Source organism: Pleurodeles waltl, chromosome 1_2 (genome assembly GCF_031143425.1).
Source record: "Pleurodeles waltl isolate 20211129_DDA chromosome 1_2, aPleWal1.hap1.20221129, whole genome shotgun sequence".
Lineage (NCBI taxonomy): Eukaryota > Metazoa > Chordata > Amphibia > Caudata > Salamandridae > Pleurodeles > Pleurodeles waltl.
The window spans coordinates 81,613,344-81,636,966 of record NC_090437.1 but is presented as its reverse complement, the minus strand read 5'-3'; the positions used below and the strand labels follow the sequence as shown (position 1 = coordinate 81,636,966).

General features: G+C 44.0%; 1 protein-coding gene across 2 annotated transcripts in view; it reads left to right on the top strand.

Moving 5' to 3' along the window:
- Positions 1-23,623, top strand: part of HEMGN (hemogen) — a 133,225-nt gene that overhangs the window by 66,802 nt on the left and 42,800 nt on the right. For both annotated transcript variants that reach the window (XM_069236566.1, XM_069236563.1), the window contains exon 3: positions 21,719-21,966. In XM_069236566.1, the coding sequence (XP_069092667.1) occupies positions 21,719-21,966 (248 nt within the window). The remainder of the gene's footprint in view (positions 1-21,718; positions 21,967-23,623) is intronic.

Sequence of the window (23,623 nt, the reverse complement as noted above, 5' to 3'; positions counted from 1 at the left end):
ACCCTTAGTTTTAGCCTGAATCATCAAAAGAAGGAAAGGCTTAAATTGTTTGAACTATATGAGGCTTTGACAATTGCTAAAACTAAGTTGGTATTCACAAGGCAAAAGGTGGATGATATTCAAGAATTCCCACATAAGGTAGTAATTGTCAAAGAGGCAACAATGGACATATCCACAAAAAAAAGCAGCCAGAAATTTTGTGGTCTGGAAAGAAAAATTGTATGAGTTTGGAGATCAGGTGGGCCACCGACTCGCTTTCTGTACCCGACAAAAACAGGCACAAGGGGAGATTAGGGAAGTGAGAAGTTCTATATATGGGCTAGTTTCCTGAGGATATTCAAGCCGCCTGCCAGAGGTTCTACTCAAACCTCTATACTGAAAGTGATGACCACGTTTTTGGGATCAGATCTCATTTCATACGCAGAGGATCTAGAATCGCTGAAGGGTTCCTTTTCTTGGGATGAAATCCTGCTTGCCATGTCTAGCCTTTCATTGAGTAAAGCGGTGGGTGTATTCCTTACGAATTTTATTGGGTCTTTTCAGCCAACTTAAAAGACTATTTAATGGTTCTTTTTATGCAAATCTATGGTGGTGCTATCCCCCCCAATCTCATGGTCCTCAGCAAACATTGTTGTCTTCCCTAAGAAAAACAAGCCCCTTCAAGAACTGGGTTCATATCAACAAATCACCTTGATTAATGGGGACGCTAAAATGTATTCTAAAGTTTTCACCACAAGTCTCTCTTAAGTGAGTAGTAAAAATGTCTGTCCTAAATAGCATGGGTTTATTCCCAGGAGAGGAATGACGGATCATATACACTGTGTGATACCTCTCTTCTGATGTTATCGGGGACCAAATGGTGTTAATTTTACTGGAGGCCGAAAATGCATTTGATAGGGTCTCCTGGTGGTATCATTGAGATGCTATGAAGACTGTTGGTATTGGGTCTGGATTCATCAAGGCTATCGGCGCTTTATACCATGACCCAGTGAATAGGGTAATTGTAATGGGTGGTCAGTCCAGTCATGATTCAAAGGGGAAAAAGAAAGGGTTGTCTGTGTTCTCCTTTACTTTCTGCCACCTACGTTGATCTCTACATTTGGAGACTTGATAACAATCCTGTAATTAAACTAATCAATCTTAATGGATGGGATACTAAGATCTTAGCATATGCTGATGATGTGGCTCTGGTTACATCTGATTCCATGGTAACTTTAGAAGAGATTAAAAGGGAGGCCAACCGGCTTGGGAGATTTTCTGGATATCTGTTGAATGATGAAAAAACCCAAGTCGTTATCAATAGCGACATCATCTCGAGGGACACCCGGGTGGGGGACAGTGCAGTCTACTTTGGGGTCAATATCTCTGCGAATGTTAATAAAATTGTGGGAAACAATTTGGATCCCATACTAGTAAACGCTAGAAAGACTTTTGTCAGATTATTAACTTGCATCTCTCCCTGGTGGGTAGGTGTAACATTCTGAGAATGTTTTTCCTCCCAAAAGTCTTATACTTTTTCCGGGCCATTCCCTTGGAAGTAGAGAATCAATGGTTTAAAAAACTTGAGGATATTATGACAAGATTTTAGTTGGGCTTATGCCAAGACTAGGAGAGCTTGGAGGTTCCTCACACTTCCGCAAGAAAGGGGCGATGTTGAGGGCTGCCGAACCGTAAGTTATATTATTAGGCTACAATAATAGAACAAAGTTTAATTTTGTTTAAAGACAGAGGTGAATTACTGGGTGCCGAAGAAGGGATCCCTTCTCCCTTTGAGCTACTACTGGGAAAAGAGGCATTTGCATGTCTGTGGAGGCAAGTTGAATTTAGTTATTTCGAGAAAGTCTGCTTTAAGTCCTTGTATGGCATTTTTAAGGTTTGGTCGGTGGTTCGCAAAAATGTGGGCATTGGGCGATTACATTTTTTGCATCCTCTTTGTAATAATTCCCTACTGACAGATATGATTCAAGATCCCTGTATTTCTCATTGGAAGATGCTTGACTTCAATACTCTGGAAGGCTTCTACTCTGTTCAGTATTGTCTCTTTCAAAGAACTTAAAAGGGAGTAAAAGGTTGGTCAGTGGGAGTTCTTTAAATACCTCCAGATCTATGACTTCCTTTTCCGGAAGGGAAGGGGTCCCTCCAGGTTTTCTAGAGAGGACATCGTAGATTTCTTTTTTAAGTGGAAGGCCGTGCCCAATAGGAGAAATACATGGCTTTTTTAATGTATTCACAAAGGATGACCTTGATGAACACGCTGAGAAGTGGCAGGAGAAATTACACATTGAATCCTACTCTTCCAGAGTCTCTCCGCCTTGCTCAGTCTGTCTTTTTTTCCACAAATGTACAAGTCCTACATAATAAAACATGTTTTGATCTCTAACCAAGCTGGGGAATGTAGCCAGGTGAGGTGGGGACAGAGGGACTTGGTGCCCTAGATGTCAACTTTATGGGGCAGATTTAATTCGTGTGTTTGCCCTGCTTTAATTGGGACCCTAGAGGTAATCTTTGATTTTTGTAATAAAAACCTCAAGTTGGAAATCTCCCTATCTCCCCAGCTGATTCTACTTGGCATCCAGGAAGAAGGAGTCTCTAAAAGAGCATGATAATATTTGTTTATTGCTATTGCGGTACTCTGGCTGTGCATTGCTTTGGCCTGGTTGGACCCTAAGCCTCCTGTTTATAGTCATTAGCTAGCCCGGCTGCTGGCCATGTATAATTTGGAAAGGGCCTTATATATGTGGAAGGGCCAAAAGGTGAGGATCAAGGGGATGATGGTATGGGCCTCCCTTGCACAGTGGATCAAGGATGAAAGGGAGATTTAGGGGTGGGGAGATAGTTCCACCTCTGAGGGACCCCCAGAGGGAGTGATGAGTGAATGAAATTTATTGTGCTAAGCACTTATCTTCTTTTTGCTTACAAAGGTATGAATTTCTGAATCACGCAAATAAATTATAGGATGTCATTTTTGTAGGCTGGGTACTATTATGGGTATTTACTGATACCTCTTCCTCTTGTGTTGGGGAGGGTTATATTTGTATTCTAAAATCTGCAATAAAAATTGGTAAACAAAATGAATATTGGAACTCTGGGCTTCTACAGGCCATTAGATGCCTGGAGCACTCCCCTGTCCTCAATGGCGCTCTCAACATTCTAATGTTTTAATTTCCCTTAACTCTTTTCGGCACTAAGCCTTTTTCCCCCACTGTGCTAACCCATTGTTTTGGCTATTTGGGGTAGTTTGTGGTTACGCCCCCATAAAGTTTTGTCCACATAAAATATCCATGCCAAATTTGCGTTCTTTTTTTCCAATATCCAGCGGATTCTAAAGATACCCCAGGGTTTGTGAGTTCCCCAGGAGAGGACTGAGAAATCAGCCAAACTACAGCTAAAGTTTTTTTTTTGTTTGGGGGGGTGGGAAGAAAGTGCTGCAGAAGAAAACATCAGTTTTTCCCCTGCAAATGACATAAACAAAGACTTTGCAATGCTAAAATCACCATCTTCCCAGCTTTCAGGATCATGCAGACCAGAATCAGAAAAACACATTTTTCAACACAATTTTGGCATTTTACTGGGACATTCCCCATTTTTCCTATTTTTTATCCTTTCAACCTCCTTCTAGTTACTGATGGAAATAGGTGTGAACCCAATGGTGGAACCTAGAAAGCTACACATTTCTGAAAAGTAGATAAAATTTTGAATTCAGCAAGTGGTCATTTGTGTAGATCCTTTAAGGTTTTCCTACAGAAAGTACACTTGAAATAAAAAGAATATTGAAATTGAGTTAAAAAACTGCCATTTGTGTTAAGTTTTCATCTGTAACGTTTTCTAAGTGTGACATATTTTTGACAGTAATATACTGTTAGGTCTGCTGGACTCTTCTGGCTGCAGAGATTTATAGGGTTTGTAGGTTCTCCAAGAATGCAAGCTCGCCAGAGCCAATAACTGAGCTGCACCTTGCAATGATTTTTCATTGTGTACTGGTCATACAACAATTCATTTGGTAAACTATGTATTTCCAAAATAGGCAAAAGATATGAAGTTTAAAACCAGTTGTTGTTTGCACATCTCTGGATTTGGGGGTACCCACTAGCATGAGAATTAGAGGACATTTCTCAAAATTACTTCTCTCTTACACATTGTTTTACATTTGGAAGGCACAAATGCAGAGAAAGACAATGGGTAATAATACTTGTTCTACTACTCTGGGTCCCCCTAAGTCTCCCGATAAAAACAGAACCTCACTTCTGTAGATAGGCCTAGTACCCGCAATAGGAAATGGCCCAACACATCACATTTTTCCACTGAAAACGGATTCGTTTTTTGCAATGTCCTTAGCTGTGGATTTTAGGCCCTAGCACAGCAGGCACCTGGGGAAATCCAGCAAACCTGCACATTTTTTTAAACTAGACACCTATGGAAATCCAAGGTGGGGTGACCTATGTGGCTCTCACTAGGTTCTGTTACCCAGATTCCAATGTGAACCTCAAAACTTGTCTAAAAAACACATTTCCTCACATTTGCATGATGGAAAGCTCTGGAATCTGAGGACAGCCACAACCTTCATTCCACCCAGCATTCTCCCAGGTCTACCAGGATAGGAAATTTCCCAAAACACAATGTGGACACATCATATTTTTCCACTAAAAATTGACTGTTCTTTTGCAATCTGTCTAGCTGCCGACTTTGGGTTGTATCTCAGCCGGCACCTAGGGCAACCTAGCAAACCTTAACATTTTTTAACACTAGACACCTAGGGAAATCCAGGATGGGGTGACTTGTGTGGCTCTTACCACTTTTGTCTAACCAGAATCCCTTGCAAACCTCAAAATTTGTCTAAAAACACATTTTCCCCATATTTCTGTGTTGGAAGGTTCTGGAATCTGAGAGTAGCCAAAAATGTCCTTCCACCCAGCATTTCCCCAAAGCTCCACATAAAAATGGTACTGCACTTGCGTGTGTAGGTCTAAAGCTCGCAACAGGAAACGCCCCAAAACACAACATGGACCCATCACATTTTTACACTTAAAACTGGCTTGTTTTTTTTGTAGTGCTTAGCTGTGGATTTTGGGCTCTGGCTCAGCCTGCACATAAGGAAACCTAGCAAACCTGTACATTTTGGAAAAGTAGACACCTAGGGGAATTAGGTGAATTGTGTGGTTCTCACCAGGTTCCTTTACCCAGAATCCCTTGCACACCTCAACATTGATTTAAAAAAATAATTTCCCCTCACATTTCTGAGATGCAAAGTTCTGGAATCTGAGGGGAACCACAAACTTTCTCCCACCCAGCATTTCTCCAAGTCTTCTGATAAAAATTGTACCTCAATTGTATGGGTAGTCCTAATGCCCATGACAGGAAGCGCCCCAAAACACAACATGGATGCATCACATTTTTTCACTGAAAACTGACTTGGTTTTTGCAATGTGCCTAGCTGGGGATTTTGGGCCCTAGCAGAGGGGTATGCTGGGTGGTAGAAAATATGTGGTCTATTCCTGTTTCTGGAAGAATATGGCACAGAAATGCAAGGAAATATGTGATTTAAGTCACATGCTGAGATTTGCAGGGCATTATGGGTAAGAAAACGTGTTGGGATCCATGAGAGGCACACCACCCTGTACTGCCCTGGGTGTCTAGTTTTCCAACATATCTAGAGTTGGTAGATTTACCATAGACAAGAAGTGAGCACACAACCAGAATTTATAGGTTTTGTTATAAAGACCCCTCACCCACCAACCTAACTGGTGGCATTCTTCATCATTGGTGTCCCACTTGAGCCACCTAGAGTGTCAGGGTGTGCTTGAGTGCCTGATTACAGCAGAGTGTTTTTTTCTATAAGTTGAATTTCCAACTTTGTAAAGAAGTGCAATAAATACGTCTTGGGGCTAACCACCAGTATTTTTACACATTTGGCACGAGGTGAGTGATGGTTCTCTATATATAAAATGTTAATTAACAAGAGATTTCACAAAAATGTAAGGGACTGTTAATAACTGAAAGCTCAAAAAATTGAACCAATGACTAACAGCTTGTGTGCTGTAAAGCGGCATCAAGGCACCAACCCCTTTACAGTCCATTCACACACCTTTCATTCAACACCATTCACTCCATGAGCTGCAGGCCCAGCACATTACAACACTCACGTCAACAGACGGAGCCATTCAAAGGCTCATCACTTTCATACGCCCACATGCCTAATACAGCAATCACACTGGCTGATGGAGTGTGTGGACTGGTGTTTGCCTAGTAGTGTGTGTAGTAACCAGCAGCAAGTCACTACTTGCACACCACCAGCCAAGCACCTGCTCACATTGTGGTGGATCCATTTTAGTTACTTACCTGGCCACAGGGAATAGCTTAGCTTTTAGCTTGCAGACCTGTTGCCCTTTTTTATCTGATTCCCTTTGACCTATTTTCATGCTCTGTTTTATTCTGTTTTATTATTTTTTTCCTTTTAGCACTGTTTGCAAATGCGTGCATTATAGAGAAATGTTTTAATTTTCCTAATCGGTGTTATTCTGAGAAAGCGTCATTATCAGTTATGTATATGGCTAATGTCATCATGCTCCTTTTTGTTTTACGTTAGAAAGCACAGAATGCAAACATGTCAGGCAACATTTGCTATGCAATTGCCAACACAAGTTTGTGCAGACAGTTTGATGTTTAGGTACTTACGTGCATCAGGATTTCTGCATAAACAATAACAAGTGCCCTATAAAAACACCTCACAAGACAAAGGTTGATAGAGGGAGTTCCATCAGGATACACCATCTAGACTCCACACCGCTTTGCAGAGAATCACGGCCTTGTGTCTCTGCGAATCCTGATCCGGAGACCAAGGGACTGATCTCATCCCAAGGCAACAGGGTTAGGGGACTTTCTCATGGACACTGCAATGGCAGATTAGGATTATTATGCTCAGGTCTCGATTTAGAGTAGGGTTTAGGCCTTATTACCAGGAATTGCATATTTCATGTTACTTCACTATGTTGGGGGATTTCATATTTACCACTTTTATCCTCACCATTCTGCTTTTATTAATTCTCATTTTCATAATCATTGCAGCACATGCATTTGATCGCAGATTGCAGTTCTTTCAATAAATATATTGAAAACTATCCTGCATCTTCTTTTGACTGTGTGTGTGGAAGAGACTTATTTCTACCAAGAGAAAAGGGATAAGATTTGTTACATCACAACTTCCCTGAGAGGTCTCCAGAATCCATCTGCTAGGTAGCCAGAAATCACCTTTACTACTTAGTGTTTGGCAAAACGTTTTCAGTATTCACTCTGCACCCTGCAACACCAGTGAAGACAGACAATGCCGGCTGCACCATGTTTGGGGCAACCTAGAGTTCAGCACTCCCAGGCTGAAATCCAGATGCCTCTTGCTGCACTATTGGCATTTCAGAGTCCTCCTCTAAAGCAGGCACTTCATCCACACTGATAGTGGCTTCATCATCAGATGATTCCTCTCGGACAGAAAATTAATTGCCAGTATCTTGCACTTCCTCCTCTGTCTCCGATGAAGAGACTGCCTCATTATCATGGTCAGAGGAAGATTCAAAAAGCATTCCAACAACCTGCTGAGCTGTCATCTTGCGGCTAGTCATAATCCTTACAAATAAAAGTAACTTGACAAACTAGTCAACAACAACCAACACTGGGTAAAATAAGTAATAAACGAAGTGTGGCTTTATCAGAAAGACCTATGTACTCAAAAACGACACCATTCAATTGCCAGAGGCAGCAAGACTCACCAGCACCTACTCTGCACAGACCAGCAATCAGCAACGATAACCCACTAAAAAGGAAAAACAAAATAAAATTACACGTAAGACAACACAATACACATAGTGCACAAATCCAAGCAGAATTTCCCAAACAATAAAACAAAAACTAAATATGCTGCTATTATTACACCATTTACAAAAACTCATTCATACATAGCAATGATACTTATTTGGAGTAAACAGTACAAAAATGTTTTTCTTACTAAACACATGCAACTAAGAAAACTGCTGATCTACCACTGCCGAAACAGCAAGAAGGAGTCAGAGCAAAGGTATCAAAAGCTTTGCACTAAAATTAAAAGGAGAAATAAAACATTACAATCACAAATGCAAATAATGTGCCAGGCCAAACACACCGCCAGCCAAGCTGGAGGTAGGTGGACCAATAATATGGCCAAAACATTCACTCCCAAAAGGGGAGTGACCGTTGCCCAAGGGGCTGCACTCCACAACAACAATATTGCCTGAAACTAAATTCCTGGTGTCCAGTGGCTTCTGCCCCCCCTTGGGAGCAGATTGGCCTAAAAGCATAAAGCTGATCGCGCCCCCCCTCACAAGGTGGGAAGAATCAGCCAAAATAACCACAACCTATGAAAGGAGCGAACGTAGCCCAAGTGGCTGCTACCCAATATTGTAATCAAACACAAAAAGATATCCCTGGTGGCCTAGTGGTGTCTTTGGGGGCAGACATGTCTAAAAAAAAAGGCTTTTCTGCCCTTAAGGGGGGCAGAAACATCCAAAATACTTGCTCCCCAAAGGGGAGCGGCCCATCCTCAAGGGGCCGCTCCCCAAACACAAAGTTCATGCCCATATACAAATCCCTGGTTTTTAGTGGTCTCTGCCTCCCTTGGGGGCAGGTGGGCCTAAAAGAAAGAGGCCGATCTATACCCAAGGGGGCAGAAATGATCAAAATACTTGGGCCCTGATTTATACTTTTTGGTGCAAAACTGCACTAACGCAGTTTTGCACCAAAAAGTGTAGCACCGGCTTGCACCATTTCTGTGCACCAGCCATGCACCATATTTATGGAATGATGCAAGCCCCCTTAAGGGGGGCAGAAACATCCAAAATACTTGCTCCCCAAACACAAAATTCATGCCCATATACAAATCCCTGGTTTTTAGTGGTCTCTGCCTCCCTTGGGGGCAGGTGGGCCTAAAAGAAAGAGGCCGATCTATACCCAAGGGGGCAGAAATGATCAAAATACTTGGGCCCTGATTTATACTTTTTGGTGCAAAACTGCACTAACGCAGTTTTGCACCAAAAAGTGTAGCACCGGCTTGCACCATTTCTGTGCACCAGCCATGCACCATATTTATGGAATGATGCAAGCCGGTGCAAAGGGTGGGCTAGTGTTTAAAAAAATGACGTTAGTTGGGTGGGGCTGGCGCTATGGAAGAAGGGGGTTTTGCATCAAAAAATGATGTTAGGCAGGTTAGAGTAAAAGAAAGTGACTCTAACCTGCCTAGAGTCATTTTCTGATGCAAAACCATCCATACCACGACTCCTGTCTTAGAAAATACAGGAGGCATGCCCACCACCCCAATGGCCAGCACAGGGGACCAGGGTCCCCTGGGCATGGCCACTGCACCCAGTGCCATGTAGGGGGGGCCCATTACAGGGCCCCCATGGCACTTTAAATACTAAAATGCAGTACTTAGCTGTACTTACCTGGGATGGGGTCCCCCATCCTCCGCAGTCCCTCTGGTGTTGGGGGAGTCCCTGGGATCTGGGAGGGCACCTGTGGGCTTATTCCATAGTGTTCCACCATAGAAATAGGGCCACAGGTCCCCTAACGCCTATCCTGACCCAGGCATTAAAAAATGGGGCAAAGCAAGCTTTGCACCATTTTTTTACCCTTTCTCCCTCCTGTGCACCATTTTTGCACGGGAGTATAAATATGGCGTTAAGGCCATACTGTCATTTTTTGCACGGGAACGCCTACCTTGCATCTCATTAAGGCAAGGTAGGTTTCCAATTCCAAAAAATGACTTTAGCTCCATAAATTTGGCGCTAGACGGGTCTAGTGCCAAAGTATAAATATGGAGTTAGTTTTGCACCGAATTAGAGTAAAAAAGAATGGCGCTAATTCGGTGCAAACAGAGTATAAATATGCCCCTTGGTCCCCTAACACAAAAAATATGGTCCTAAACAAATTCCTGGTTTCTAGTGGTTTCTGACCCATTTGGGGGCAGATGGGTCTAAATAAAAGACACCTATCTGCCCCCCGGAGGGATGGGTCAGCCAAAATTCATGCTTCCCAAAGGGAAGCGACCCTTCCTCAAGGGGATGTTCCCCAAACACAGTAATCATGCTCAAATTGAAATCCCTGGTGTCTAGTGGTCTCTGCCCCCAAGGGGGGCAGAAATGGCCAAAATACATGCTCCCCAAAGGGGAGCGGACGTTCCGAAAGGGGCCGCTCCTCAAAGATGCCAAAAACACACAAAAATGAAATCCCTGGTGAAAAGCTCCAAAGAGACATCTGAGGAAAGGAAAACCCTTTCCTTTCCCCAAATGCCTCTTTGTTTAGAAAATCTCTCTCCCTGGAGAGAACCTTACCTTACTCCTCCGATTCGAGGAGCAAATGGCTTCCAGCGTGCCCCTGGCAATTTCTAATGCCATCAGCAAGTGGTGTGCGCTGATGCCATTAAAAGCCGTTCGGGGAGGAGGATTGACAGCGGAAGTGCTTCCGCTGCCATCCCTGTTGGAGAGTGGTTAAATGGGCGACCCACAGGGGGAGCGCCAGAGCTTCTACCATGGGTGGGTGCCAGGACAGTCTTGAGCAGTCCGACGCATACACCCACTGTGTTGTCAGATGGCTCCCAACCGTCCGAAGCACAGAAGGGGTTAAATACATGAGAGCACTTGATTACTGCATTTGCTAAACGGCTGTTGTGGCCTGTGGCCTCTGACAAATGTGTACCTCTGCCTCTTACGTGAGAAGAAGTTTTGTAAGCGGAAGTAAACAAACTACTGATTTTGAGAGTCTGTTTGTTAGCTCCCTCACTGTTTGCTGTTAATAGATTATTGAGTGCCCATGTTGTAAACTATAAATGGGTAGCTCAATCTGCAATATAATGCATGGGAGTGGGGATTACTGCCAGAGCCAATGTCAGAGAGGGATTGGACACATACTTATGAGGGGGTCTGTACAGCCAGCTCCAATACTAGGTGTAAGCTCACACAATATAACTATATACATCAAACTCACCTATTGGCCAAGACCCTGCAAGTTATATACCCCATATGCTCAGGTGCATGCCCCAGATGTCAAAGCCCTGCGGCAGACTTCATACACATATTTTGGAATTGTACAACCCTTTCCTCAATTTGACGAGTGATATTGGGCCTGATCCCCTTCCCCGGTAAGAATCTTAACAGGAAATGCGTCCTACTAGGCATCACATTAGCAAAACACTGCATAGCCATAAAATGGATGAATGCGACCCCCCCGGAATATGCCAATTGGCTCAGGGACTTCCTGCGATGGGCCACGGTGGAGTAGGTTCGCATGAAACATGTCTGTAATGAAGCTAAATTAGAAGATGATATTCAGGCTTGGAGGGCCATGATCGCTGACCTTTAAGATACACACACTGCGGAGCCTACTGGTCAGTTGTCTAATACTGTCCATGTCCAAAAAATGTAATAGCTGTGCTGAATTACTATTATGTACACGTTTCTGACTATTGTAAAATGATAAGTCTTGCAAACGTACTGTGAAGGGGTGGGAAGTGATGCACGTATTGTTATGATCTTGTTTGAGTATTTGACCTACATGTCTTCTGTTTTCACCTATGATGTGTAACTGGAGGTTTTATCATAAAAGTCAATAAAGATCACTTACATTTTTTTTATGATAATGCAGTGCCGTGTTTTGCCCTATGGCGTAGGGCCTATGCCCCTGGGCCATCTGCGGCCTCCCTTTAGTAGTTGTTCAATTATTTGAAACTACTGTTTCTGCAATTTATCACTGCCTGGCTGTCTGACTCTCGTTCCAAGGCAGGGTCAGGCAGCCAGGTACTGACAGGCCAATCCTGTGAATGTGTGCACACATGACTTGTTTAGGCAGAGTGTTGACATCATCGTGCAAGGCTTACCTTCCTACAGCCCACTATTCACATTAAAAGAGATGGCAGCCTCATAGTGGTGCATAACACAATTGATAAAAAGGCAGGTCGGGCGGTGAGTGCTGTAGTTCTTGTTTTTGTATTTACTTAACATTTACTTTTCATGCTTCTCACCTGGAAGATTGTCCTCATGTTGCAGTGTCTTCAGTGTTTACTAGGTAGATGGGCACTAGTGACTGCATTTGCCATAAATCAACTAGGTGAATAGGTGCACAGTTGAATGTGCAGATCATTAATACAGCTGTCAGCTGTACAATCTGATAGGGACAAAGTATTTTGCCATTTGTAGAGGTATAGCTTTGTCCAGACACAAGGGAGCACCCAGTATAAGTTAAAAAAATCAATTTCAGGGTTAGAGTGACACATAAATTATACAAAAAAAGAAGAGAGAACTCTGGGTAGTTCCCAAGTTTAGGTGGAGAGCAGCTCCAGTAAGGAGCACCCCGCAACACCGGCGAAACTCTAGATTTGCTCACCTCAATTTCTGTTAAATGGCTTCTGTCATTTTACAGCTCTGCAAGGTTGACACTATGTCAAACCTATGCTAAAAGACTTTGCTGTACAAATGTCAAAATACTTTGACCCTGTCTAGCTCTCTGAAGAGCTCTAATGAGAGCAAAACAAGTGTCAGGGATTGCTTTTACTCATTCCAGGTTGGCTTGGATGGGATTGTACCTGTCCAAAGCTGTAATACTGTGCCTGGAGTGATAAATGTCTTTTGTCATTTTACAGCTCTGCAAGGTTGACACTGTGCTGATCCTATGCTTAAAAACTTAACTAGATAAACATATTTAAGGTACAATGGTGCAGCCATCTTAGTGAAGCAATGTCAGGAAGAGACAGAAGCTGCATAAAGTCTGTGTAGAGCACTGGCTCAGGTTGGTTAACTGGGGGGTGCGCTCAAACTGGGAAAGGGAGAGAGCGATTAGGGCACCAGGGGAGAAGTAGAAAGGATGTCTGCAGGTTCTAAACGGTGGATATGGGAGATGGTGCAAACAACCCCGTCCTTGGTGCTAGAAGGGAGGGACCACACCTCTGGGAATGCCCAAAGGGTGAACCCGGAAAGGGGAGTGGTTTGCGGAGGTTGACTGACGGGAGTCACAGGAGTAGATTGTTATTCCGAGTGAGTAGAAACAAGTGTTCCAGCAGTGTGTCCTAGGCTGAGGAAGTTGGTCACTTGCTGAAGTGCCAGACCTCTTCCTAATATAGGGCCTCACCCTCTGTCCACCCCACACTTGATTTCACTTTTAATCTTCCTGTCTGCAACCATACTACCACTTTCATATGAAAGAGCAAGGCACTTAGGGGCAGATTTAAGAGCCCTTTGCGCCATAATGTCGCCACATTAGTGTCCTTTTTTTTACGCTAATGTGGGGATATTATGGCAAAAGCTCTGCACTAGATTTACAAAGTGGCACAGTGCATGCATTGCACCGCTTTGTAACCGCTTGTGCCATATTATGCCTGTGCCTGGCATAATGTATGCAAGGGGGGCATTCCCCCATTAGTGGGGCCGAAAAAATGGTGTAAAGAAATCTAAAAGATTTATTTCTGCCATTTTGTTCGGCATTTTAACACCTGCTCAGAGCAGGCGTTTAAAGGGGGCACACTATTATTTATAATGGGCCCCTATTTATTGTTCAGGGTTAACGCCAACATTTTGGAACTAACCCTGAACAGTACATCAATAGCGTCAAGATTCTGATGCCATTGCACCCGTCATGGTGCACCATATTTTAAATACGGTGCACACATGGTGGCAGTAGTGGGCCGCTAAGGGGCGCAAGGAAAGTGCTGCTGCACTGGGTGCAGCGCCACTTTTCTTAAATGTGTCCCAAAGAATTTAGGTGGTTTTCTGGGCAGGTGATGGTGTGACCACATATTAGAAAGAGATGATATACCCTCTACAATAAATTTTAAGGATATTGCCCTCGGAGTTCCCTGACTTCATAAAGGAACTTGCCATTTAGCATTGATCACCGAACTACTCTATGATTTTCAATATCCTTATAGTATATGGCAGGGTAACTTTATCCCATGTATATAAAAACAAGAGCTGTGGAAAATGTACAAACAATAATACAGCGATGTCACATAAGCGACAGCTTTACAGGGAGTGCAGAATTATTAGGCAAGTTGTATTTTTGAGGATTAATTTTATTATTGAACAACAACCATGTTCTCAATGAACCCAAAAAACTCATTAATATCAAAGCTGAATATTTTTGGAAGTAGTTTTCAGTTTGTTTTTTGTTTTAGCTATATTAGGGGGATATCTGTGTGTGCAGGTGACTATTACTGTGCATAATTATTAGGCAACTTAACAAAAAAAAATATATACCCATTTCAATTATTTATTATTACCAGTGAAACCAATATAACATCTCAACATTCACAAATATACATTTCTGACATTCAAAAACAAAACAAAAACAAATCAGTGACCAATATAGCCACCTTTCTTTGCAAGGACACTCAAAAGCCTGCCATCCATGGATTCTGTCAGTGTTTTGATCTGTTCACCATCAACATTGCGTGCAGCAGCAACCACAGCCTCCCAGACACTGTTCAGAGAGGTGTACTGTTTTCCCTCCTTGTAAATCTCACATTTGATGATGGACCACAGGTTCTCAATGGGGTTCAGATCAGGTGAACAAGGAGGCCATGTCATTGGATTTCCTTCTTTTATACCCTTTCTTGCCAGCCACGCTGTGGAGTACTTGGACGCGTGTGATGGAGCATTGTCCTGCATGAAAATCATGTTTTTCTTGAAGGATGCAGACTTCTTCCTGTACCACTGCTTGAAGAAGGTGTCTTCCAGGAACTGGCAGTAGGACTGGGAGTTGAGCTTGACTCCATCCTCAACCCGAAAAGGCCCCACAAGCTCATCTTTGATGATACCAGCCCAAACCAGTACTCCACCTCCACCTTGCTGGCGTCTGAGTCGGACTGGAGCTCTCTGCCCTTTACCAATCCAGCCACGGGCCCATCCATCTGGCCCATCAAGACTCACTCTCATTTCATTAGTCCATAAAACCTTAGAAAAATCAGTCTTGAGATATTTCTTGGCCCAGTCTTGACGTTTCAGCTTGTGTGTCTTGTTCAGTGGTGGTCGTCTTTCAGCCTTTCTTACCTTGGCCATGTCTCTGAGTATTGCACACCTTGTGCTTTTGGGCACTCCAGTGATGTTGCAGCTCTGAAATATGGCCAAACTGGTGGCAAGTGGCATCGTGGCAGCTGCACGCTTGACTTTTCTCAGTTCATGGGCAGTTATTTTGCGCCTTGGTTTTTCCACACGCTTCTTGCGACCCTGTTGACTATTTTGAATGAAACGCTTGATTGTTCGATGATCACGCTTCAGAAGCTTTGCAATTTTAAGAGTGCTGCATCCCTCTGCAAGATATCTCACTATTTTTGACTTTTCTGAGCCTGTCAAGTCCTTCTTTTGACCCATTTTGCCAAAGGAAAGGAAGTTGCCTAATAATTATGCACACCTGATATAGGGTGTTGATGTCATTAGACCACACCCCTTCTCATTACAGAGATGCACATCACCTAATATGCTTAATTGGTAGTAGGCTTTCGAGCCTATACAGCTTGGAGTAAGACAACATGCATAAAGAGGATGATGTGGTCACAATACTCATTTGCCTAATAATTCTGCACTCCCTGTACATTTTCTGAAGTTGCTTGATTGAAGCCAGATTTTACATAGCTTGAAATGTTATCCGATTGATCATGTAAATTAAGAAATCAGGAGAGAGGCAAAATGGATCTGCTGTTTATCAGCACCTTGCCCACGTGGATTAGTAGGGGCCTTTCGGTATTTGTAATATATTCCCCAATGATTTGAAATGTTGATTTCACAGAAACAGAGGGGCAGATTTAAGAGCCCCTTGTGCCTCCTTAACGTCACCTTAGTGTTAAAAAAAGGATGCTAAGGCGGCGCAAAGTGGCGCATGATACTCTTAAATGCATCCATTGCACCACTTGTAACCCCTTGCTCCACATTATGGCTGTGCCAGGTATAATGTATGCAAGGGGGCCGTTCCCCCATTAGGAGGCCCAAAAAAATGGCACAGTGAAATTTGAAAAATTTCACTGTGCCATTTTTTCTGTCATTTTTAACGCCTGCTCAGAGCAGGCATTAAAATGACACACCCATTTAAATCACTTTGCTACACTAGCGTAATATTTTTGATGCTAGTGTAGCAAAACGCCACAATAGCGCCAAAATGTTTGATGCTATTGTTCTAACTACCGCCATGATGCACCATATTTTAAATACGGTGCACGCATGATAGCCCTACTGGGGTGGAGTGGACGCCCCCTAACTCCACCAAATTCGGCCTAGAATCTCCTATATTTTAAATGAATGTGCCGTTTTTAAGTTTGCCATAAGGTGGCAATGGCATTTGGGACGATTAGGAAACAAATATGTAAACTACCAAAAGGAAAGAAGAGCAAATAAGGCATTTGATTACCAATCAGGAAAGATCTCATGTTACACATTTCAGAACCCAAGCATATTGGTGTTTTTAAATCATCAATGATGGTATAATTTAAGGTTAACGAGATAATGTGATCACAGCCTTTTGAAATTTTAAAATAAACAGAAGGAAAACAAAGGCTCTTTAAATTCCCTAGGAAGCGGGACCAAGTATTAGACGTGAAAGTCGTCTTTTGGTGAGAAGCCCAGATGTAGAAAAAAGGGTTTTCGGGAGCGAGATTAGAAGATTTCTTAGGAAATTTTAATGAAAGTTATTTTTTGGCAGGAGTGACTCTTCCGCCAAGGCGGAGGAGTGTCACCCCACTGGATTGTGGGAAAGGAAAAATAAAATGATATTAAGGCTACGCTATTTTCATTTTTATTTTTCCTGGGGCAAGGTAGGGCTGGGCTAGAGGAAGGCGGCCAGAGGAGGGCTTTGCTGCACAAAGTGCGCATGTCTGTTTGGCCGTTTTGGGACGGCCAAACAGACATGCACACTTTCCATGTTCTGTACCCGTCTGTATTGCACAGCCGAGTTGAGAACATGCCCAGACTCCCACTCCCAGTCTGAGCGGCGAAGCAAGACGATCAGACCAATCACAACGCTGTTGTCATGCTAGTGACAGCAGCGTCGTGATTGGCTGGTAGCCTGTGTGCAGCCGGAAGAGGACGGAGGGGAGATGAACTTGTCTCCCCCACAGGTAGGAGTCTTTTTTTTTTTTTTACTTTTTTTTTTTTTACACTGCCCCCCCTCCTTTCACCTCTCTACCCCTGTTGTGTGGCAGCCGCCACTGACTGCTGGTAATAAACCAAGTTAATCGGAGTGTTGTGTGACCACCTTCGCCACCAGCCAAAGTTTTTTTTTTTGGGGCCCAACCCATTGACATTCCAAGTAAACAGAATAAGAATACGTATGCCTATTCCTACTGGTATTGTTCAAGTTGCCCCCTCTTGCCAACCCTCTTCAATCTCACTGACCTCCCCATCTGTATCGTAGCAACACAAAATACGATAAGCTTATGAACGTTTCCTCAACTCCCGCCCCACTCTACTTTACCATGCTGCGGTCATACACCTTGGCCGCCCCTCTAATTAATGGTACCTCATTTGCCCCTACCAAAAACCCATTTGAATCCACACTGTCTACCAAAGTTCTGAAGTCCGCGGCAACAAGGAGGGTTCTGTGAGGCAGGCATAGTAAAGATTCTTCCAGAATCTGACTTTTCCCTACTTCTACAATATCTTATCCAGGTGGAAGAAGAGTCAATCTCTACTCCAGTCTCCAGAGCTACCTGGGCCCTTGCTGAACTCAAATAATTCATGTCATTGATGTTACCAGTGGTGGTGGTGTTCACCCTTCTTAGGCTCTAGTCTCTGACATCTCCTCACCTGAAGCCTTCGCGCTGCATCGCAGGGCATCCCACTTGATGCACAAGTTCTTGTTCTATTGCCTGTGTAACGCCTCCACCTCTTTTGCTCCCTCAGACTATGCCTGATCCCTGGCTGGCCTCTGGGACATTTTCCTCCATGGTCTGTGATGTTGCTTAGGGGCCAGATGTATGATCAGGGCCCATTGCGATTTGGTAATAGCGATTTTTAAGAAATCGCTATTACCGACTCGCAAAGGGCCATGTATCACATTTGCGAATCGGTAATAGCGATTTCTTAAAAATCGCAAATGCTATTACCGAATCGCAAATTGCGATACTGGCCCCATTCGCAGCCATGGGCCTGTTGGCCCATAGCTGCAATTTTTTTGCATTTCCAAAATTGCGATTCTGAACCAGAAATCGCAATTTTGGAAATGCAAAAGGCCAGGGTGCTGGGGGCCTAAGGCCACCTCTCCTACACCCCAATTATTATTTTTTTAACATGTAAGGTACACACATGCCAAAAGGGCATGTGTGTTTTACATGTTGAATTTAAAAATGCAGTTTTACTGCATTTTTTAATTTTGCACCAGGTTACCACCTGGTTGCAGATCATGGTATTTTGCATGTGCAAAATACCATTCTGCGAAAAATCACAATTTGCAATTTTTTGCAGCATTGCCTTGCGACCTGGATTTTGCGAATTGCAAATTGCGATTCGCAAAATCCAGGTCGCAACGCAAAAAATCGCAATTTTTGCGATTTCTACTTTGTGGTCTGCGAATGCCTTTCCTGCATTGCAGACCACTTTTTTGCACTCGCAAATGCCCGATTTTACCGTTTGCAAGTGCAAAATATTTTCATACATCTGGCCCTTAGTTTCTCTCCATTTTGAAGTGGACAGGTCTTCCTGCACCCCTTTCGGAGGGGTGGGTATCCTCGGTGTTCCAGCCACTCCACTGCCTCTGCTGATGTGGAGAAAAAGTACATTTCACTCCCCAAGGTAAAGCTGAGTCTGGCAGGAAAAAAAAAAAAATTATATACCCACGTTTTTGAGGTGCCTCTTAACAGCCATAAATGTCTCTCTCTTTGCTACTGTACCATCATGGTTTAGATATTAACCATGGCCCCTTCCACCTTCCAGGACCCATGTGTTCTACCTCTTTGAAAGGACTGCATCTCTGTCTCTATAGTTCCGGTGACGTGCCACTACTGCCTTGGGACAGGCCCCAGGAAGCAGCACCTTAGCAGGCACCCAGTGTGCCCACTCCACCTTGAACCATTTGGAGGTTTTTCCCTCCAGGACCACTGTTGCAAGCCAATACTCAAAAAACACATCCATTGATGGTGCTTCTGCTCTCTTTGGGAGACCCACCACCCTAACATTTTTTCTTTGGGACTAGCCCTTCACATCATGGATCATGCCCCAGCATCATTGACAGTTCTTTATCAATCTGTGAAATGTGAGTGTCATGATACAATACTGTTGGTCGAGTTGTGCCAGAGTTGACTCCGTTTCCACCACTCTGTCGACCAGTTTCCTATGGTCCTCCCTAAGGAGATTCACATCACGGACCACCATTTCCATTTTTGGTTCCAGTGCCTGTTTAGTGTCTTTGATAGCTGCCAGGATAATCGCCGTGTGGGATTCCAGCCTTTTTTCAACTGCTGGCTGTGGCTGCTGGGCCGGTCCCCCCATTGTGGCCACAGTCCTCCCCCTTTGCCAGCTGCATGGGTTTGTTGAGCACCATCATTGCCCCCTCTCTCGCTCAGGGGCTGGGTATGGAATTCCCTGCCCGTTCCAATGTGGAGGCACTCTCAGGGAGGGCACTCTAAGTGTACAGTCTGGCCTTACTGCATGTCAGAGTAGGCATTCTCAGGGCCGCCTCTGACAGGGCTGTGGTCAAACCACAGGGCTGCGTCCTGCCATCGCCTCCACAACCTCTATGCCCCATGCAGTGCACCCTTTGCCTGCCATCATCTTCCTTTTGGCCATCCTTCGGTATCCACAGTGCTCCGTTGTACCCTGTGCTCCAACTTGGACCTTCTGCCTCTCTCTTTGTGCACAGTATCACATAAGCCTAAGAGGGTCGCTCCTGGCAAATTACTTAAATAGGAAGGAAGTGGTGCAAAAACAAGATTTCCAGATGTAGATGATCTAAAGTCTCAGGAAAGCTATTTCGCTGGCCCTCTATCCCAGGCAAAAAGCGATTTTCTAATTTTGAAGGCACAAAATCACAGGGCAATCCTTGACTCCACCCTGGTCTTTCATGATAAAATAAATGAGGTACCTGAGGAGTAACATTTCCAAATTCTCAGACTGAAAAAACACATTTCCTTTTTCAGTCCTTTTTTAGATCCCCTGCCTTTATCACACTATGACACTGCAATGCTTTCTATGTGGCCTGCACAGAAAAAATACAGCTTCAAGCTAATTCTGCCAAATCATGTTAAACATCCGTTTCCATTCAATATGACATTCTGAATCAGGCACTAATTTTGCTCTGACCGAATATTTTTCCAACACAAATTCCACCAAGTTTTACATGGAGGAACTTTCAAAGGGGAAATTGGCTCCTCTTGCGTGTTTTGCAGATGGCAACATATAAGGTTTTCTTTGTTGTAAAGCCAAAACCACAAATTGACATCCACTTCAACAGGAGCGGACCCCGAATGGGTGGTGAAATTACCCATACTAAAGAATGCAAGCTGCAGTAAAAAAATAAAAATAAAAAAAAGAATTCCAAGGACCCTCAAAAATGAAGGCCTAATTGACTAAAACAGGTTCCAGGCATGACTGCAAAACTTACCCTAGGCCCAGAAGTCATATCACATAAAGTAAGTCCGAACTGCCCGCACTGTTTTTCAAGGAAACAGTGGATAATATTTAAACTACTCTGCAATGTCCACAGAGTCTCTACAATATCTGCTTCAGGAAAGATTCCCCTCTTTGCATAGTCACCAGAAACCTAAAATCAGACATTAAGAATAAAAAGACAAAAGGTAACATAAAAGGCTCTGTTTTGAAATGTGACTCCTTATGGTCAAGGACACATAGCCATATTTATCAAAAGAGTTGTGTCACTCTTGCATCATGGGACGTGGCGCAAGAGTGAAGCAACTCTGAAGGCGTGGGCCTTGCCTTGCTTGATAAATGTAAAGTAAGGCTATGCAGCACAAATTACTGCATTGCTTTAGTCTGCCCTGGGAAGGCGTCCCATGGGTGGAGAGTGGGAGTTCCCACGAATCCACTCATGGATTTTGGCACGTTCCCAAATTTACCATTACTGGTAGATCTGGGAATGCGTTGAAAGCCTACGCCTCCCCAGGTAAGGCAAACCGAGGACACTTCTCTTTCTACGTGTGCTGCAACCTGCACAAAAACAATCCAGCTTACAATGCAGGCCCCCTTGCACCATGGTGAAAGGGTTCCTGCGTTGGCAGCAGGCAGCACATTCTGCACCAGCGCTGGGAAAAGCCAGGATGCACCATATAATGTTAAGTATGGTGCATTCCTGTCCTTTACCTATTATGACTTGTTGCGCTGCATGTTATAATGATAAATACGCCCCCAGTCTGTTCACATGGAGGTCTCCTCCCGTTTTACAGTCTGTAAAATATCATGTAAAGTTCTTTTCATCTATGTACACAGTATGAATGTCTTAACGTGTACCCTTATGCTGCACCCATAAAAGTCCTCAATCTGTAAATACCCCTAAATCATAAATGCATACGATAAATGTGTCATTTTGTGTAATTATTGTGTGTCACTTACGGATTCTGGACAATAGTCTAAACCCTTGTACACAAATGATATTATAGATTACTTTAGCTGCGTATAAACGTTTCCCCATGAAAGCTGGCATTTGTTTAATATGAAAAACATGTTAGGGTAACACAGATCATATTTCCTCTTCTCTTGCTTCGTTGTTCGTTCAGGGAGGAGACCCGGAGCAAGCGTCACAGGAGAGGGAAAGGGTCAGCATCTGGGAGAGGGAAACGCAGAGAAAAAGAGCCAGAACCAGAAGAAGAGGCAGACGTGACTGCAGAGAAGGGAGAGGAGAATGGGCAGGCACCGGAAGGGCACGCGCGAGAAGCAGCCGCTCCAGAGGAACATGACGTAATTGCTGCCGCTCAAGAGGAAGGGGCTCCGGAAGCTACACAAGAGGAAGCTGCTGTGTCAACAGGTAAATCGGCAGTGGGCATCTGTGTCACTGCTCCCCAACCACAGAATCAACCACGTGAAATCCCTTCACCTGGGGCCAAACTAGGAAGACTGAGGAGTGAAAATGATAGAAGTTGCCTGTAAATTCGAATGTGAGCGAGTTACAAAATTCCCATTTACCTCCGCGACTGCAAGTTGTAAAATAACTCAGCATTGAATACTTATTGCCATAGTTGAACGAAATGATAGCTTGGGAAAAGGATACAAGTCGACCATAATAACTGATAAAAAAGAACAACCTAGGACTATAACTGCAATATATATATATATATATATATATATATATATAATTTAAACATCTCCCTTGAGTTACATTTTAGAACACCTGTATCAATTATTATCAACCAATCTCAATTGCATCAAGTGACCTTGAAAAGAATTGTGCTGTGCCGAATATATGTGTGTTGTACACCTGCAGCAGGTCTTCACGCCTCTGGGTTCAGTATCAGTTACATCTGTATAGGTGTTTTGCTTTGCAGCAGAAACCCACCGCAGGCTTGTGCCCGTGACCTCACTCTGCATTATGGGGGTCATTCCGACCCTGGCGGTAAATACCGCCAGGGCCGGGGACCACGGGAGCACCGCCAACAGGCTGGCAGTGCTCCCTTGGGCATTCTGACCGCGGCGGTTCGGCCGCGGTCAGAAGAGGAAAACCGGCGGTCTCCCGCCGGTTTTCCGCTGCCCTGGGAATCCCCCATGGCGGCGCAGCTTGCTGCGCCGCCATGGGGGATTCCGACTCCCTCACCGCCATCCTGTTCCTGGCGGTTCCGCCCGCCAGGAACAGGATGGCGGTGAGGGGTGTCGTAGGGCCCCTGGGGGCCCCTGCAGTGCCCATGCCAATGGCATGGGCACTGCAGGGGCCCCCGTAAGAGGGCCCCACTTTGTATTTCAGTGTCTGCATTGCAGACACTGAAATACGCGACGGGTGCCACTGCACCCGTCGCACACCCTCCACTCCGCCGGCTCCATTCGGAGCCGGCATCCTCATGGAGGGCTGTTTCCCACTGGGCTGGCGGGCGGCCTTTTGGTGGTCGCCCGCCAGCCCAGTGGGAAACCCAGAATGACCGCCGCGGTCTTTTGACCGCGGTACGGTCTTCTGGCGGTTCCCTCCAGGCGGGCGGCTCCCGCCGCCCGCCGGGGTCAGAATGACCCCCAATGTGTTTGACACTTTTGGGATAAATTAACAGCGGTACGGGTTTCGCTACTCATTGCATAAGTACATTTTTAAAATATCAGTCATTTCCTTAAATAGTGTATCCATCCACATCTATTATACAAATAAATAATGAACGATGTGTGGAGTTACCCGTTTGTGCAATAATAAGAGACATCTGTTAACCTATAATAAATGTGGAAGTAGCATCAGAAATACATGTACAATCAACATCATCAGTGTTTAAAAACAAAGTAAATAATTCAATGATAGTGTATATAAACGATCCACTTCAATCATGTTACTAAATAAATAAAGCACCAATAGTCTACATTCCTACCCTAATGCCCTAAATGACGTAAATAACTCCTACAATATTCTTGCAAAACACAACTCACACACCAAATACAAAGCTCTTGATCTCAACAGCGATGTGACAAATGCTATTATAAAATATTTAACAGAT